Raw genomic sequence first — 20,266 nt, 5'->3', positions numbered from 1 at the left:
GCCAGGGAGTTAATATGGCAGATTGGTGGCTACCTCAAGTTTTAACAAATTAATGATGACAAATATTAAAATAGAAATCCTGGAAAAGTCACAATTATTTCTTATAATAGTATAATATTGCCTTATTTCAGGTCAAGACCCATGCAAAGTAAATCCATGCCAAGGTGGAGGGACCTGTTACGCTCGTGGAGGTTCATCCTTTGTCTGCACATGTATGCCTGGTTTCAGTGGAGATCAGTGTGAAATTGGTAAATAAAGAATTGTCTATCATAATAAAGAACAAAAGTTAGTAACATGTCCAATGATATTAGCAAATAAAAGGCACCCCCCAGTGACTGTAATCACCTACCTAATATCCCAGGCGGTTGGTCCGGCACTGGGTTACTTCAAAGTTTGAGGGCCGGTGCATGAGCAGTAGTGTGAAAAAGTCATCTTTTCACTCTACTTTGCATGCGCACCCATGTAAAGAAAGAATCCAAAAAATGATCGCTCTCACAGAAGTACCTCGGGCCGGGGCAATTTTCCCGCTAACAGGAACACCGGCCTGGGGTAACAGGTGAGTGATTGTGATCACTGGGGGGGTCCATAACATTTAGTAAGTTAAGCTTTCCTCCTCCTTTAAGAATATATCATTTAACAAAATGGTTTCTTTCCCCTTAATAATTATGACCAATTATCTACATTTGCAGATATAGATGAATGTCAGTCAAACCCTTGCCGGAATGGAGCAGCGTGTGTTGATGGGATAAACTCCTTTTCATGTATCTGTCTTCCAAGCTACGCTGGATCACTTTGTGAGCAAGGTATGATTCTAATGAAGTCATTATTCCTAAAATAATGAATATTTAATTCCATTAACCATTTAAGGTAGTGTTCCATACATAGAATAATGTTGTTTCTGTTAAAACTGAGTGTTGAATTCTGAACATTGTAATAAAACATCAGATCAGCGACCAGAGGGTCAAACAAAGTGAGGAGTGCAGTTCCTAATGCCCTCATTTACTTCAGGATGATTGTAGCTTTGCTCACTTTAGAGCTGGTCCCATGCAGTTAAAAAAAGCTTTAAAATCAAGTAAATAATAAAATATAGCATTTTGCATAATGAAACAAAATAAGCAACAATCCAAAATGCTTTAATTGAAATATTTAAATGATTTTAGAGTTTTATGTAATTGCGAATGAAAGCTCAGTTTATTTCTTCCTATTATCTGCACTGCTGCAGCCAAGATTTCAATTCCCACAATGCCTTGCTTTTTTATGGGGCTGGTAATCATCAAACATTCAAGCTATTATGAGGACTTAATTTCTTTACTGCCCTTGGCTAATAATAAAGCAGTTTTTTTTTTTTAACTTGCAGTCTGTATGATTTGGATTTGAATGATTCTGGATTGGAATCTAATGACTGTGGTCAAACATATATCAATTAGTAGATTTCTGGCAGCTTCAAAAATAACCATTTTGGAATGTTTATGGGATTCTTTGTTATGTCTTAGTTGGAAAGCACTAACATATCTTGGTTTTATTTTGGTTCAAGTTTCTTGATCACTATGTTTAAATGTGTGACATAATTTTGCATTCAAATGTAAAAAACATATAATAACCCTGTGATGCTAATGTGCTGTGCTGGCTGGCTTCCTACATAGTCTGTATTCAGCATTTCACTGCTTGATGGAGTTTATTCTTGGCCTGTTTATTCCTGTGCCAAACAATACCCAATCCAATGCTTTAGTGGCATTAGGAAATGGGACTTGTGTGGCACGGGCTTCTGTTTCTGCCCTCACTTTCAAATGTGCTGTGCTGTGCAGCAAACTAATATTAAAGGCAGCTGACCAAATACTTGACATTTCCATTACCAATTAATACATCCATTAATGAGCTGGAGAGATTTCTGAGACATGCAACTAAACTGCTAAAATGTATGCAATTAGACATTATAGACAGGTAGTGGGGGATGCACCACAAGCTGCCCCTTTAGACTTGAGGAACTGAATCATCTGAAGCAGCATAGGGAGTTCTTCTCCATTAGTATAGATATTGGTATATATATACATAGTTATATATATATACTGTATATATATAAAAGAACAGAATGCTGCACACACAGGGACTTCAAAAAAAGCAAAAAAAAGTTTATTGAAACTGGGAAACTGGTAAACACACTGACAGGTTATATGGGTTCTGTTAAATCTGTGAAATCAGTAATGTCTGTGTAAAAATAAAATACTTTTATATTTATATCTGGAAGTTCAGTGCTTTTGTACCTTTCTACATAAGCCCAAATGAATGAGCCCATGTCAAAATAGGAGCTATATTTTCCCTTTAACTATGTAACTAACAGTTGTTCCTTTCCACCCAACCTCTAAAGCTTTGATGGTCACCATGCAGCCCTCTAGATATAGCTAAATTGTCTTACTCAAATCAGATAATGGTCAGATAATGTTGACCACTAATAATAACAGAACACCCACAAAGGATTTTCAAGTTTTTATACTTCTGTCTTTCCATTAAAACACTTAATGCCATGTGATTGCATGAAAATGTCAGTTTATGTATTTTGGGGCAATTCATACAGTGGGTGTTACGCCTTCTATGTTTTAACATGTGTTATTTCATTAATGGTTGTCCACCTGCCCGTCACCTATGTTTTTCTATCTTGCTAGATGGTTAGACTTGCGCCCTACATACTAGGGCAACTCATACTAGAGACCTTGGTTCAATTACCTGTAGCAACTTCTTATGACCCTGGACACATCAGTTAATCTCCTGGTGTCATCTATCATACGCTGACCACCTGATTCTTTTCTTAACTCAGACTTTGCTTTGGTGCACACGTGTCCAAACTTTTTGTTAAGACTCCTCTTTTTGTTTCCATAAAACAAAGCTAAAGATATAGAAATTATGGTCATAGTTATTCAATAGCTATTAACATGAAATAGGCAATTATCCCTATTTATCCCTAAATCTCATCTTGATTAGCCATCAAGCTTGAACCCTTATGGTCACAGTGTGCCCCCCATTTTGGATTCCACTGCTTTAGCAGCTAGAATGTTTCCTACTTTATAATTTACTAGCATAGTTTAGTGTTTTTTTCCCTTTAAAACTAGAGCTAGGCAGAGGTTTGGGAACTAAGAAAAAGCAACTGCTGCCAGATTTCCATTCTGCCAGACAAAATAAAACTGTAAGAGATGTGGACGCATTTGTCTGGCATGAGACTCCTTTGTGCCGCGTCAGTGCTAGGTTCACGGGACATTAGGAACAGCCAAGCAGACTAATGATGCACCAGGTTGTACCACAGGATGGGTGTGGGCTGCTTGTCAGATTAAAACTACTTGTAGTCTTGGATATGTGTTATACATATAGCAGTATTTGTTTCGCCTGCTAAAAAACTCTCTCGCCTATTTAAGGACGTGACTTATAGCAATATGAATATTAGGCTGGTGCATTTTCTTTCTTTTTTTTTTGTATATTTGCAGCAATTGAACAACAGAAATCTTTCCATTGTGGCAGTAATATTTTTGGGGAGGGGGGATACACTTGGAAATGTTGGACCCTTATGCAAATATTAAAAGATTGGATGATATTATATACAAATCTGGAGGATAGCATTTAACATTATCAGAATGTTTCCGGTAGCTCTCAGGGAGTAACTGCCCTTATCTGATATGCTGCTATTGTAACAGCTTGATGTATTAGCAGAGTGACCTTTATGAATTGTTTAGCAGGCCATTGTTATGTATAAGGTGTACAACACAAACAGCAAAGCTATCGCTATTGGATGGTTCCATTGTCTCAGATATAATATATTCTCTGCTTTTGTTATACAAGGTAGGCAGTGAGTGTCGGAGCCGTCAGTGCTGTCATGTTTCTCGGCCCTATCTCTGACACGTTGGGTGCCATGTGTGATGAAAGCCAGATAGCCGGGTAGCAATGTAAAATCTGCTTCCAGAATTAGAATTCTCTTTCTAAAGTACTCATCACTATTGTACCAAACCGTGCACACATCCTTAGTGAACACATAATGATCACCAGCTACCTGCCCTTGCACAATGTCTCTGTTATAAACATACTACATCATAAACTCACAGGTACCATATTAGATATTAATGTCTTTCCTCTCTTTGTCTTCTCATACGGTGATAATGAGGTTGGAAGCACAGGCCCAGCACTGCTTTAATTCCAGCCTCTTTAGCCAATAGATTTTGATACTGGTTTTTTTACCCATGTAACTCCTCCTACTAATAAGATATATGGACTAAAGTATTTTATTCTGTTTGTGTCTGTTTCAGACACCGAGGTCTGTGACTATGGCTGGCACAAATTCCAAGGTCACTGCTACAAATATTTTGCCCATCGACGTACCTGGGACGCAGCCGAGAGAGAATGCCGTGTACAAGGTGGCCACCTGACAAGTATTATGTCCAATGACGAACAGACTTTCGTCAACCGTAAGTGTTTTTCTGTGTGTGTTTTGGCATTCTTTAAAGCATGTTCCTGTTGTTCCTTTTTATTTTTATATAAAAACTTCAAATTAATTTTTCAATTCCTTCTTTAAAAGGTTTAGGGCATGATTACCAGTGGATTGGCCTCAATGATAAGATGTTTGAGAATGACTTCCGTTGGACTGATGGAAGCACAATGGTAAGTTTGCTTTGCCCATTAATATGTTATTCTCCACCAGTTCTAAGCTGGTATTATAAAGGCACAGCCCTGTACAGATAATTGCACAAGACACTGCTGAAAACTTTCTGTTGGTCAGTTTAATCATTCCATATAAAAACTTGCTATTAAAGGAATTTCACCTTTAACTTAACTTTTGACAGGGATTTTTGTGTTTTTTTTTTTTTAAACAATTTAGCTTTTTGTTTGGCGGCTCTAAAGTTTGTAATTTCAAAAACTGTCATGTTGTTAGGGTTAAGGTTTCCCTAGCAACCAGACAGTGGCTGGACTCTTTGGAGAGTCGATAGCAAAGAGCTGCCAGGGTTTATTTAAATGCTGTAAAATGCCAAGTATTTTGCAGTTTTTCCAATAGGGATGCAGAAATTCAAAATGCCATTGCATTTCGAGTTGCTTTATGCATCCAACTGGAGGCCAGAGTGGAAAGCTGTGGCTTCTCCAAGGGACTTTATTGCCCCCATTTTGCTTAAAGGCTCCATTGACTTTTAGACTTATTTATATGATATTGTTTTAATATAGTAGCTGCATTGAACATGAGGCATGTGAAATAATTGGCCCACTACCTTTTTAATGCTGCTGGCACACAAGGAAATTGCCCACGATAAATCTTCTCTGCCGCCAGGGACTATTCTGCAAGTGCTTTTCCCCTTTGCAATAAAATAAATCATAGGTGGGAAAACATACGCTGCACATTGCTTGCATGCCACTTCAGGCCACTTCTGTAAAATGAAGCACTGCATATTTTTCCCCACTGGCAATTTACTTTATAGCTGGTGGGAAGCACTTACAGGAGATTAGTTGCCCGTGGGAGAGGAGATTTATTGTGAGTGTGCCAGCAGCCTAACGGTAATGGCACATCGGCAGATTAGTCACCCACAGTTTAATCTGGGTTACCATGGGCAACAAATCTACCCTAAATGCTTTCCCATGGGCAATTAAGTGAATTGCCAGTAGGAAAACATACGCTTTGCATTGTTTTCCAAAGTCACCCAAAGTTTCCTCACTATTTACTTACTATTTATTTCTAGGAGATTAATTGTCTGTGATAGTGAATATTTAACTACGGGTGACTGATCACTCTGTGCATCATCAGCCTAAAGCTGGATAGTACCTATTTTAAATTGATCCTTATGTTAAGGGAATACAATCAGACAGAGACCCTCTGTTGTCTCATGAGATCTGATTATCTTAATGTCTAAATATATTGCTCTGTGTATAGCCTCCTTAGGGCTCTGGCACACGGGGAGATTAGTCGCCCGCGACAAATCTCCCTGTTCGTGGGCGACTAATCTCCCCGAGTTGCCATCACCTGCCATCCCACCAGCGAAAGTGTAAACCGCCGGTGGGATGGCACACGCGGCGGCGCGATTTCGGCAAATCGCTGAAAAAGCCTCGCGAGGCAACTTCGGCGATTTGCCGAAATCGCGCCGCCGCGTGTGCCATCCCACCGGCGACTTACATTTTCGCCGGTGGGATGGCAGGTGATGGCAACTCGGGGAGATTAATCTGCTGCGAACAGGGAGTTTTGTCGCGGGCGACTAATCTCCCCGTGTGCCAGAGCCCTTAACTCTAAGTTATGATGTTATTAGAATAGGACTCTTGCTTTGTAACACTGCACCATTTGCTCAGGCATAAGGAATATAGATCGCTTTCAATTACTATTTTCACTGCTAGATATTCAGAAGCCAACTGATAAAGATTATGCTTCTCTGGAGGAGAGCTGACTTTTGCTGCATTGTTGTCAAAGGGGAAATATACCCCTTACTTTATGGTGTGAACTTAATCAGTTGGGTTTATGTAGAAAAGGTACATAAACACCTGCTAAAAATAAATATAATTTTTTACACAGACATTCCTGATTCTGTAGATTAAAAGGAAACCATGCTAGTCTGCCTGTGCTCATTGGGACCAGTTCCCCACCCCCTTAAGTTGCAATGCCTCCTCCTCTCTCCTCTCACCTTGTTCTACTAGGGTAATGGATTCTGTGACCCAAAATCCCCCCACTTTCCATAGTGGGTAATGCACAGATTCTCTGGAAAGCAGAGGGATTTCAAATACCAGAATCCATCACTTCACTATGGAACCAGGTGAGGGTGGGACTGCATTACACTGCACATTTATATTTATATCTGGAAGTTTAGAAAGTGTTTATGCACCTTTTCTTCATAAACCCACCTGAATAAGTGTCAAAAAGGAGGTATACGTTGCCTTATTAGAGACCGAACCTTTAAACACTTTAATTTAATTTACAAATAAATGTTAGCAAATGCTATTTGATGATAATTATTACAAAGTTGCTTAGAATTATATATGGAAAGAAAACGTTTTTTAAGGGTTTACATCTCCTTTAAAGTTTGTGTTTTAGTTCATTGGTTATGAAAAGAGCATTTGCCTGTTTGTCTGTCTATTAGTATTTGTGTACACAATGCATTTATTAGATAGGTACCTATTTTTTGGGGGAAGTGGATTTTTTTTAATAAGTCTGTAATTTGTGCAAAAACAGAGCCTATCCCAGCTGGAAAACCTCAAGAGTGTGCTGGCAAATAACTCTCAGTGAGATCACTTCATTTGCACTGTGGTTTCAGCCTCTCCAGGGCCAAATGCCACTTTTCCATAAACAAACGACATGGCATATCCTGATTATTTCATTATCCTGCATTCCTACAGGGCTTGGGGTATGCACAGACGAGTGCCAGGGTACAAGGATCTGGCAGTAGCAGCCCATTGTGCCCCTTTATCTGATTGCTCTGCACAGATTAGCATTTTGTGCAAGTATTAGATCCAGGCACTCTGCCATTTTGTCAAAGACACTTAGAAACCAAACTGTGGATATTTGGAAGAGACAGAAAGCAGAGGTTTGGAAAGGCTTCAGTTTAATGATTTGCCTAGCTACAGCTTAAGTTGCTCACTAAAAACAGAAAATTTTGTCCAGCAGAAAAGCTGTGTACCTTCAATTTTCTCTATTAAGGATTCCAGATGATAACTTTGTTTTGTGCATGACTGGATAATGCGGACCTTACTGCATATGAAAATAGCTTTAACTTTGGTGACACCGGCAGTTTCTCAGTGTGATGATTGTTACTAAAAAAAGTTCAGTATTTTGTGCAGTTTCATGCCACACAACCCACAATATCATGCAGCACTAGTTATACTAGCATTAGACCATTAAAGGCAGACTTCTGATTGGCTGCTGTGGACTGTACCAACATTGCCTGCACTAACAGTAAACCCCTATGGGAGAATATATGGAAAATTCATTTCATGGAAAAATATTTTGGCGCAAATTAAATACAGCTTTTGCCAACCCATGGAAATACTAAACAACCCCATGAGAGAGTGGATAAACATTGCAAATTGTATAGTTAGTGCCACCATGCAGTGTATGCAAAATGCAAACTTTTGTTCTTATTGATGCAGTTTTGTTTCCGTTTATGACTTTTATTGTATTTCCCTATGACTGTTATAGGCTGGGGCCAGAGACTTGCTTGTAAAGCTCCAAAAAAACCTTAATCCCTGTGGCCAGACAGGCAAGTGTCAACTGCTGGCAGTGATTATAAAATTTTATTGGTGGCCATTGGCCAGTACAGCAGATTGGCCAGATTCAGCATGTTGTATACCGATAGGTTGCACTGTGCTACACTTTTAGCCAACCTAGGCACACTACCTGCACACCTAGCTCCTTCTGACAGACTCAGGATACATCAGAAAGGTTAAATATATTAGTTCCAAGATGCTCTAATTGTGCTTGAATGGAAATGGTGAGGAGTGCCACATTCTCTGATGCAGTGCTTAGGCTCCTTGAAGGGAACCTTGCCAACATGTAGCATATGAAGATATTACAAATAAGCCAATTATCCTAGGCTATTGCAATGTTTATTTAATTTAAAGGGCAACTCAACCCAAACACGACTTAACCTTTTTGAAAACATAATATTTAGCAACTGTGCAATATACATGAATTAAAAAATGATTTTTAATGTAATATTGTTTGAAAAAGTTACCTAGGCCTGACCCCCCCAGATCTGGCTTACTACTTTGAGACTCAAATAAAAGGCAACATTAGTCGACTGTTCTCAACCTGCCTTCAGCCTGTATCCTCCCAATCCCACAATCCCCTGCACACGTGATGTCAATAAGCAAAGGAACATCACAGTGCAATGCATTGTGGGTTATGTAGTTCCTGCATGCTGTCTCTAAGCTGTGGAGAGGTTGTTACATTTTGTAACATCAACTTTTAGTCCCTCCACCCCTGCCAGAGTTTCAAACGATGCAGAATGAGCAGAACTGTTTTGCAGCTATATTTCAGCATATAAAAATAGAGTTTATTCATACTTTTTTGAATGATCAGATTACAGTGATAGGTATATTAGGGGTTTCTGTGTTGTGTGTGGGGCAGAGTTTCTCAGGAATTCCTGTTTTGGAAAGGTCAGCTTTATGTTGTTCTATTGTGCAAAATGAAGCAGGATTAACTTGATCTATCTGATAACGGCCATGTCCACAAGTTATGCTTTCTATCTCTGGGTTCCCTAGGCTTCTGTTACACCGAGCACCTTGAGGGTGCAACCTTGGCTCAGTATTGGTACTCTGATAGGTTGAACTGTGCATCAAAGGAAAGAACGAAAGAACCAGGAAGTGAGAAAGATAAAGAGGAACTATCCTTTCATCCTTCATTTGTAAATATTTTCTTTTTCGCTGAAAAGCAACATATTTGGACCAGCTCTTTTTGGTTTTCCCAACTGTCTGTGGCTGCTGGTGGCTATTTTAGTCTTGTCTGTTGCACAGGGCTGAGCTGTGAGTTAGCAGGTGGGCCAACATATTCATTAGTGCTTGCTGAAACGCACGCTGGAAGGAGGTCACACAAAGCTTTGTTTCATTATAGTATTGTTTTATTTCTCATTGTGAAATTTTTAGCAACACTTTTCATTTGGACAATTTTTTTGTACAATGTGCGTTAGGGCCCTATATTGTAATACAGACAAGGACGCATGTGGAAGGTTACATTTTCTGTAAAGATCAATGTAATATGTTGATTGGATAAACAAAGGATAATATTAGGGACTATATTTAGTAAAACAAGAGAACATCCTGGCAAGGAAGGATGAAATGATATTCATTACCCAGGCTTGTATGTACATTACTTACTATGGTAGAGGAGCCTTCAGTAATACAGAGAGCTCATACAGAGTGCTCCTCCATGTAACACAAAGCCCTTTGTAGTGAGCCTCAGTGTACATTATGTCAAGAGCAGCAGTGTGTAACGTCAGTACTCAGGACCCCCTACTGCCCAAGGTTTCCAGATCTCACATTGTGAGCACAGGTGGTTGTGTCGTTAGTACAGTACATCTGTCAGACAGTCGGGATCACTGGTTCCTGCACCTGTGCTCAGCCAGGGAGATCTCTGAGGCACAAGCACTGCTGGGGGTCCCCCAGGGAAACGGTGTGAGCCACAGTATTAAAGTAAATTCTGGCTTTCATTGTCTGAGACAGGTACAATGGCATACTTTGGAGAGTGACAATAATAATGCCATGGAGACCTGTGCTTAAACCATTTATAGTTGTTTTAATCATTAATAATAGTCAAATTATCCGAACATGTTTGCAATTCATTCTCTCTATACGTTCAGTGTTTATTCCACATCACCACCATGTGGTCAAAGGAGGAATTGTTCTAACCTTGGTAAATTATTACTTGTGAATATGTAGGTAGTGATGATCATCAAAATAATTATCATGACCGTATGATGGAAAGTATGTTAAATAAATGCTAAAATAAATATCAAAATAAAGAATGAGTATTTCATATTTCATTTAGTACATAAAACTGTGTACCATACTTGTCATATCATACCTCTGTGATCCTTTAATGTAATATATCCATATGTAATATCTTGTGATAAAGGTGATATTTTAAACATCAGATTGATCCAGGCTATTATAAGTCACTATTGATCATTTGTATTAATAATACAACAACTTGATATGATATTGGCTCACCTGTAAAGAGAGTGTCAGTCTAACACTGGGACAGTGATCCCACCTGCCTGCCTATAGAATGGCATTGCCCACTAAGTAACACTGGGCCGAATTTGAAACCTATGATTTCTTACCCTGGGTCTATCTGAATTTACTACCTTGTTTCCCCTATCTGTGCTCGGGCTTAGAAAATTTTAGGTTCTTCCAGCAGCCAGTAGGTTAATGTAATATGTGGAAGACTTCACTAATGACTTGCAGAACTGTCAGCAGGTGTGCTATACTTCTTATACCAGCTGGCTAGCCCATAATATTAATTTAAGGTCTCCTTTTGGTATCTCCTGGGAACTGGCTTTTGGGTGTGACAGTCACAGAATCAAGTCTAATAAGTCACTTGGTTATTAGATACAGTATCCTTATCCATTATTTATCCTTATTTACCACTAAATACTCTTTGTAAATCTGTTTTGTATCATTGAATCACTAGACTTGTCTAAATATGTTCATATTAATATTTTGATGTTCTAATATAAAGAGTTTTTATTCTTGTAGCTTGGCACTAATAATGCAAAGGTACTACAAGTGCAAAGCTGAACAAGCCATGTTTGCTTTCCCAAAGCTCCTTACATAAAGCTCCCTTTAGTAATGGCTAAGTTTCGTATTGAATGTCTTTAAAACAAGCTGAACATTAATGCAGTGTTTAAATGAGCCCAACGCTCTCTAATCTCTCCCGCTGAACTGCAATTCCCTTATAAGGTATTTGCAATATAACCGTGCCCAAGCTGCTATTTATAAAGCCCTTTAAAAAGATCTCAGCGCCCGTGAGCATGCAAAGGGATTTCCTCATAAACTGACTTTCTTGTCTACATCTCGCTCTGTTAATTGCCCTTAAAGCAAACTCACCCCAGATGACATTAGAGGTTTAGCCTTTACTTATTTATACAGCAAAGGAATCATGTATTCTCCCCTAAGCACAATTGCTATCTGCTTTATTTATTCATTTTTTTGTACCCATTTTTAGAGATTTCAGGTTTAAAATCCAGAGGGGTTCATTTATGAATTCTGGCTATCCAATCAGCAATGAAAAGGCTGATACATCAGAACCAACTTAACCCAGCAAAGTTTTCTAGTGTAGTCCTTATACTATTTTATTGCAGCATGGTCCTTAGGGCAATGGCAGAAGTGACAATTTCATGCATCCCTACAGAAATCAGTAGGGATGGGAAACAGAATGTTCAAAGTTGCCACTCATTGACTTACACAGGTATGGGATACTTTATCCAGAAACCCATTATCCAGAGATCCAGAGAATTATGGGAAAGCTATCTCCCATAGACTTTTTTCTGTAATAATAAAACAGGACCTTGTAGTTCATCCAAACTAAGATGAATCCTTACTGGAGGCAAAAAAATCCAATTAGGTAATGTTTAAATGTTTTTATAGTAGTTTTAAAGTATGGAGATCCAAATTACAGAAGGGCCCTTTTTCAGAAAGCCCCAGGTTCCAAGCATTTTTGATAACAGGCCCCATACCTGTATTTCTATGATTGCAGTTTTTTGGACAGACATATGCCAAGTGAATGCACTAATGGTTGTAGGCAATGACACTTTACAAGGACTTTGTCCCCTGTCCAGTGGAGCTACTAATCCCTATGGCTTCAAAACGCCCTGCATGTCATTACCCTTGCGCAAGAAAACATTCACAGAGTGCATCATCCAAAATGGGATGTATTATTTTGTCATTATTTATTTCCTTTCTGCACTTGCAGCTTAAGAAATACAAGCGTATGTTTGTGTTCTCTTCATGGAAAATACATTTTGGTAACTGACTTTTATGTTTCTCTGGTTTACTAATGCACACCTTCTGTGCCAAAGAAAACTTAGTCTTTTTTGTATTGAGCATTAGCATTTGTGTTCATGGCACCAAGCCATTTTGTAAGCAGTGGGCCCCTAGGGACTGAGGTGTAAGCCTGTTGTGCTTTCATTGGATGGTTGGCGCCCAAGTTTCACGTAGCATCACGTAGCTGCTGGAATGAAACATGCAGCGAAGAGGTGCAAACTTGGCCACTATCCTCTCTGATAAAATATATAGGAATCCAGGGGAGGCTCTAACTCTCTTACTACCATTTGTTCAAATGCCCGGCTTTCCTGACTTCCTACTAATTAGTACACAGTCCGTTAAATTGTAAATGGCATAGTTTGGCTACACGTTGCTGATCAAGCTGAGGACCTTATAGCTGCATTTATGATGGGGTCATTATTTTAGCTAAATTGGTTGTGCTAAATAAAGTGGCCCAATAATGCTATAGTTTGTATGGGGCCAAATGCATTTATCTCTAACTTTTATGAATTGACACAAATCGCATGGATAAAACTGGCTTTCCACTGTTGACTGGAAATCTCTGCAGTGATAAGAGGTTACAGCTATTTGTGGAAATGCAATATCTTTTGAATGAACTGTCTTCCAGAAACGATGGGCCCAGAAAGCCAGGGAATGTATTGGTTGTGCAGCCTGTGTATCCCACCCATCAGAGAGTATAAATGAAGCAAGCTCCGACTTAAGCCAGTTGGCCTGGAGCTGTTTAGATTGTATCTGATGTATGAATAAAGAGGAAATGCGATCCTTAATGCAACTGATGAGAATTTGCTTGGTTGACTTAGCTCTGTATGCACAATTAATTCCTTGGCTTTACTAGGGAAAACATTAGCGCACTCAATGGCTCTACAGTGAACAAAAGGGGAAAGGGATTTAGACAATTTGCATTGCTTATATTTTTTCACTAATTTGTGTCTGTTGTTCTGATTTTTAAATCAGATTAATCTGATTTTTAAAAAAAGACACAAAAAAGATTGGAACAATCATGGAGTATAGACTGAGTTCATACTACCAACTGGGAGCCATACAAGCAGCCAGCATGACAGCCATCTCCCCCAACCTCCTTACATATGCCATAGGGTTATATGGCATCTCGTTTACTTTTTAAAACAATTTTATGACGTGCAAATGATTCTACAAACAACAAACAAATCTGAAGTTGTGCGTGAGTCACAAAGCCAACACGAGCCTCATCTCTCTGCTGCAAAGCTGTTTATTATTCATTGGCATGAAGTGAAATCCCATACATTTAGATTGTTATCTTCAAAATCATAGCAAAGTATCGTAGTGGGAAAGTGGCCAACGTGTTGACAGGAGATTAAAAAGGAGCTTTTGGAGCTGTTTAGCATTAACCATGGGAGAAACCAAAGTGGGAAAGCTGAGAGGTGTTCTGTGATGAAATCAGACATGAAGCCATAAAGCCATAAAGTGTCAGGCATCAAGATGTGGAACAAACTTGAAAAAAAACCCAAAACATTTATGGATCCTTAAAATATAAACAAAAATACAAGTTTGGAGAAATTAAAAAAAAAGGGTTGGTGGGTCAATGAGTTTCACTTCTTCTATTTTCGATTCGTACTTTTTTACTTCAATAAACACGTTAAGGTCAAACATTTAGCCAGGGTCCTGGCTAACCCATAATAAAGTTACAGATATATGAAAACATTTTCTATACCTCTCTTTCCTGCAACACCCCAAAAACAGGCAGGTTAATAAGCTCCACTCGGGCAGGCACTGGTGGGAATGATGAATAATCTCTATAAAGGACTGCATACACGTGTTGGTACTGTATAAATAAGAGATGATATTAATAATAAATGTTCACCCCATATATGGAGTCATATTAGGAACCCAGAGAGTGGAAGCACTACACTCTGAGCCAATGAATTGAATATGACTATTCCATACCAGACCAAGAAGTTCTGGGGAGGTTTAGTTCAAACTTTATATCTGTGTTGTTTTATTTATTTTTCACAAATTTAATGTAATAACATAGTCCTTTAGTGTGGAAAAAGAAAACATTCACTTAGTTCAAACTATATCTGAGTAAAGCCTGTCGAACTGCTAGTTGGTATCTGAGTAAAGCCTGTCAAACTGCTAGTTGGTATCTGAGTAAAGCCTGTCTAACTGCTAGTTGGTATCTGAGTAAAGCCTGTCTAACTGCTAGTTGGTACCTGAGTAAAGCCTGTCTAACTGCTAGTTGGTATCTGAGTAAAGCCTGTCAAACTGCTAGTTGGTATCCGAGTAAAGCCTGTTGAACTGCTAGCTGGTGCAGAAAACTTGAATCTGAATTATCTTCAATTTGTCTCCCATGGAACAGAAAAAAGTTATTTCAGACCTCAAAAGGGCAAGTGGATATGTCCCTGAATCAACTGTATACTAATTGTCAACCACTGGCCCCTTGAGCTTAGCCATGTCAACTATATTTGGGATTTTATAATATACTCCAACAGGTTTGGCATTTTAATTCATGATGAAGTTTAGAATTACATATCTAAATGTGAGACTTGGGGGGGGGGGGCAATTCTGTGAAATGTTGATAATCTGTTGATTAAACTACATCTCATATTCCCTCTTTCTTTTCAGCAATATGAAAACTGGCGGCCAAACCAACCAGACAGTTTCTTCTCAGCTGGTGAAGATTGTGTCGTTATTATTTGGCACGAGAATGGCCAGTGGAACGATGTTCCATGCAACTACCATCTTACTTACACCTGCAAAAAGGGAACAGGTACAGTATTCCCATAGAATAGTCTTTAAGCCATGAATGAATGGTCTATACTCACTTTTCCTCTCACTTTCCAATCATTTTTTTCTGTTTCCAATCAGGAGATGCATTCTCTCTTTCTTCCTCTATTTCATGTCTTTCATTTATAACATGGGCTCAGCCTTGTGATCTGGAAGTCTGTGCCATTGTGGTTTCACATTATAGGCATGCTGCTGTGCACACTCAGTGAGTTCAGTCCTGTATTGCTGCCACAGAGAGTTTCCATACAAATCTAATGAGATCTGCTCAAGCATTCTTACAATGAGTAAAATTGTTGCCCTTAGAGAAGACCGACTTTACATATAAGCAAGCCCTATAAATGCCAACCATGGCAGCCCAGATGGGAGTTGCTGTGATGCTGACTCCTGCAAGGAAAGTTGCCTTAATCCATGCTTGGATGAAGTTTGAGTCTTGTCGCACACCGAATTTGAGCATCTGAACCCAAAACAATGCTGCATTTTTGAAGTAGCATATATTCTTTATAAATATTGCTTATATGTGAACACAAACATAAGCCCCCTAAGGGAACACTCCTACACTTCAGGAATCTATTAGTACTACATACTATACTATACTGTATATTTAAACATATATTTTTAAACTTTTGAAAAATAATGTATTATTGCTATGTTTGTAATTTTTTAGTGGCGTGCGGACAGCCTCCTTTTGTTGAAAATGCCAAGACCTTTGGAAAGGCCAAACCTCGCTATGAGATAAACTCTATGGTCAGATACCACTGCATGGAAGGCTTTGTACAGCGCCATTTGCCAACCATAAGATGCAGAGGTGATGGACGATGGGATTTGCCTAAAGTGTCCTGTCTGAAACGTAAGTTCCTGTTAACCTTATCAGCACTGAAAGTAATAAGAATGCCTGACTACATGCACATTTGGGAAGTGCTTATGGTCTGTTTACACAACCTGAGTATGAGGCATTGGTGGAAAATATGATAATATTGAATGATTATTTTAATACAAGGGGAATACTTGACCACCTTATGTTGAACTTGTTAAACTGTTTCATAAAGGGCAGCACTACTGTTTTTTATTTATGTAGACTTGATCTTATCTGGCCTCTTTTTATTATAACAGTGATACTAAAGTGTTTCCATCATGCATTTGTTAGCAGAGCACAAAGCTACCTCCTATTCTGCTTCTCCTGGTGGCTTAGGAAGATTGCTAGGGGTTCAACAAGAGTTGACAGTTTAACAATTATTTCCTAAAAAAGGTCATGTTACATTTTCACAAAATGATCATAGAGGGGAGAAATAGCTTGTAAATTAAGCCTCAGAAACCATCACTGGAACTGGAAAGGACAGGCAGACAGCCACACATTGTTTTTGTAAGGAACATATGGCAGCTACAACTGTCATTTCTGCAGAATATCCTTACGTGCCTACACTCTTTGCTGCAAAACAAACTGGTCCAGTGTATTGCTCTAGCAAGCACCCTGTTTCCATCTTGGTCCCTGTTCCTGGATATTTGCTAATGCCCTGGGCAGTGCTTATGTGCAGTAGAGCAAAAATTTGGCTTTTCATGGTCTGATCTTAACCTATTATGTATGTGCACTACCCAGGGCAGCTGCAGGGGATCCCTGGGAAAGACTACAAGATGGGGGTGAGTGCTTACTAGAATAGTACCCAAGGTAGGTGCATTTTTCAGTAAGAGGTGCACCAGCCAAGGATCTATGGTAATCAATTATAATGGCTGGGGGTCCCTAACAAATTGGCTACCCCCTAGTGAGTGAGCAAGCATCTCCTTCTACTTCAATTGAGGCTCTGCTATTATGTAAAAATGTAGCAACCGGAACAGAAAACAGTCCTAATGTCCCACAGACTCTAGTACCTAGACTACACAAACATATCTTGTTCTACTTTGGTATATCAAATATATCAAGTGCTTATTGAATGATATGTATATATATTCATTATCATTTCAGCTTCCAATTTCCAAAGGACTTACTCTAAGAAATATTATTACAAGTTTACTCCACCTGAGATGAGGGCTTCCATGAATTCTCCAAAGCACCACCACAGCTGGAGCAGGACTTGGCAAAACTCCCCACGCTGAAGAACCCCGACCAACCATCAGCAGACACCTTGGCTGCCAAAGTCCTCATTTATAGTGCCTTTCACAAGAGTTCCGAGAAGTGATATCTTAGACTTGGACTATGGCGTTGAATAAAAAAATAAGACATTTTGACCTAAAATCTTAGACATTATAGGGACTAAACCTGATGTAAGCAAAGAAAGAAAACAATTTAAACCATTTCCTGTCCAGCCTACTAGAACATTTAGTTAATGTATTTCATCACAATGGGAATAGATTTATTGCATTGATACAAGCTTACTTTAATATTTAAGCAGCTTGACCGTAGCAAAGATGCATTTGTAAATAAGATGATCTAAATATGTTTTCTAATCATGTATATAAAATGAACTAGTGAGACTAAAGTCAGGCTTATTTAATAAGTGCTATGTCAGTCAGATAGTACACCTCTTGTGTGCCAGAGATCCTATTAAAATGCAGTTGCCTCTGGTGCACATTCGCTGGTGTAAGCTGAGCTTAGTACATCAAGGCTGGAGATTAAATGTGTGGCAGAAGACTTTGTGCCAGACTAAGAGCAATGATGAAAAGATCATCATCATTGTGTGCCATACAGTATGTAAATCTTATGTGTTGGGGAATACATTGGAGGAGATCTACTGAGTCACCTGCAATAATGGAAATATTGTCTAGTTCATCCATGATCACTTTTGTAACAAGTCTTTACAGAAGAAATGGGTCAGTTGTGATGATCAAGGTAGGGTGCAAAGTGTAAATAAGGGGGTGCAATCCCCCATTATTTTGCACTTTGCACTCTGCCCTGCATATTTAATTAATTACTGCAGGTCTCTGTGCTCCAAAATGGAGCACAGGGACCTGCCACCTCCCCTATGAATACAGCATTGCGTATGTTTGGCAGCGCTGTATTCATGAGAGGTGAGAGGGGGAAGGCATTGAGGTGCCACAACTTCATCCTCTACCTGTCCGCTATCTTGCATGTCATTCGGATGTGCTAGTTAGGGAGTGGCTGCAGGCGCAGTGCCTATATAGGTCAGATGGTAAGGACAAGGCTTCCCTGCGTCTGCACCCACTTTGCTTTTAACCTTGCGCTGGATTTTTAGTCTGGTGCAAGGAGAGAGCACCGCTCCTGCTGCAAGTCAAGTGTGAATAAGCACTAAGGGGCATGCTTTGGTACCCCTTAGTGCCCCGGGCTTGTGTCAGGGTCACTTGTCAATGACCCCTGAATTGTCTTTTATTGTACTTTCAGTAGATGTAAATTGCTAATTCACTAGGGAGTCATTTATAAATGATTACCAAAGCAAAATCAGACCTAGCCCAGATGTACCATATTTGCATCAAATTGTATGTTGCATCACTTTTTTGATGCCAGTGTTTAGACTGCTGCATGAATAGATGCAATACAAGTAACCCAAGCTGAGTCAGTTTTGATTTTGCTTTGTATCTTTCGCACGTATGAAAAAGGCTCCAGTGCAGTCTGGCGTGGCTGTCTTTCAACAACTAATCATTGCAAGGGTGCATTTTACAGTGTTTTATTAAAAAAAAAAATAGAACAAAAAAGTGAACATTTTTGTACATATAGTCATTTTTTAGGTCTTTTTTTATGAGATAATGAATGTGTTTTGATGAATGCGGCAGCTGTGAAGCAAACACGAACAAATGTAGAAAGCCATACTGATTTCACTTATTGGAGGCTCATTGCCTTTCCTCTTTCATTTCGCCATTCGTGAACCACTAACTTGTAATATATATATTGGGTTCGCAAATGCTGGAATAAAAGTGCTGAAACCAAGTAAATTCCTTCCAAGTAAACCAAGAATTTCCTTCGAAGGGGACTGGAAATAATGTAAAGCTTTTTACTCAATGGCTGTTGTGGCCATGCAATCTGGCCAAGTGTTTGAGCATTCAGACTTTTAGTTCAGTTATTCCAGCCAAACCAAGCCAATCTAGGACTCAAAACATTGGCTTGTTGGCCAAGCTAGAATTGTGTGGGGGGCTGCACTTGTTTACAGGAATCTGATAGTCCAGACACCTGTGATTATCTCCACCTTTGTAACCAGCTCAAGTAGTTCCCAGTATCCAACACTGCCGCCCATATCTAAAGTATTATTTTCTTCATTCATCATTTCATTGCTGGAGGACTGCAATATAAATAAAGCTCCTCAAGCAGTGAAAGGAATGAGATGAACAAAGTATTTATTGCAGTCAGCCTACTGACATGGCAACCATTGAGGCTGTTAGATAGCCACTCCATAAAGGGAAACAAATATGGCTTTTTAACCGAGTCCTAATTACTAAGAGTGCGATTGATGCATTCCTTTTGACTGCTGCACCTTGCCTAATCATATTTTGTACTTGACAACAATGCACCATAGTGTTGACCTGTATGTTTTTTTTCTATTACAATGCACATAATACCTTTTTCTCCCCCCTGTATTTATATTATAACTTGTATAGTATATAATGTGAACCTTTGGGTATTTGTGAATGAAAGTAAATCTTTGTAACTTTTATACCTGCTTCTGTTTCACCAAAGAAACTTTTTGGTTTGCTAGTCTTCGGTTCCTAGTGTTTTTATTTATTCTTTTTGAAATTATTTTTTAATAGAAGAATGTGTAATTATAGATCAAATTAATAAACACTCAAATGTTTATGTGACTAATCCAGGTTTGCTGAGGTTGTCCGTTATCTGAAATATTATTCATTCTCAACTCTTGATTTTGCCACCAGGGAATGTATTTTTTTTGTTGCTTTTTGTACCACAGACATCCCTAGTGATGTCTGGAAAACTCTCTGGCCTTGATTTACAAAGGGATAAAGATTGTGAATTATTTAGTACACTAGGGGGTAAATGTATTGAAAACCAAATTCAAGTTTTTGAGAAAACTGCTTCATATTTTCAAATTAGAACGTGAAA

General features: G+C 38.9%; 1 protein-coding gene across 1 annotated transcript in view; it reads left to right on the top strand.

Annotated features, from left to right (window-relative positions):
* Positions 1-20,011, top strand: part of vcan (versican) — a 78,938-nt gene extending 58,927 nt beyond the window's left edge. The window contains exons 9-15 of the mRNA XM_002935704.5: positions 132-248; positions 690-803; positions 4,287-4,445; positions 4,556-4,638; positions 15,106-15,250; positions 15,932-16,114; positions 17,225-20,011. Coding sequence (XP_002935750.2) covers positions 132-248; positions 690-803; positions 4,287-4,445; positions 4,556-4,638; positions 15,106-15,250; positions 15,932-16,114; positions 17,225-17,355 — 932 coding nt within the window. The 3' untranslated portion in view covers positions 17,356-20,011. The remainder of the gene's footprint in view (positions 1-131; positions 249-689; positions 804-4,286; positions 4,446-4,555; positions 4,639-15,105; positions 15,251-15,931; positions 16,115-17,224) is intronic.
* The last annotated feature ends 255 nt before the right edge of the window (positions 20,012-20,266 follow it).

Source organism: Xenopus tropicalis, chromosome 1, assembly GCF_000004195.4.
Source record: "Xenopus tropicalis strain Nigerian chromosome 1, UCB_Xtro_10.0, whole genome shotgun sequence".
In the NCBI taxonomy this organism is placed as follows: Eukaryota; Metazoa; Chordata; class Amphibia; order Anura; family Pipidae; genus Xenopus; species Xenopus tropicalis.
The sequence above is the reverse complement of the archived record's forward strand: the minus strand, read 5'-3'. Positions and strand labels throughout refer to the sequence as shown.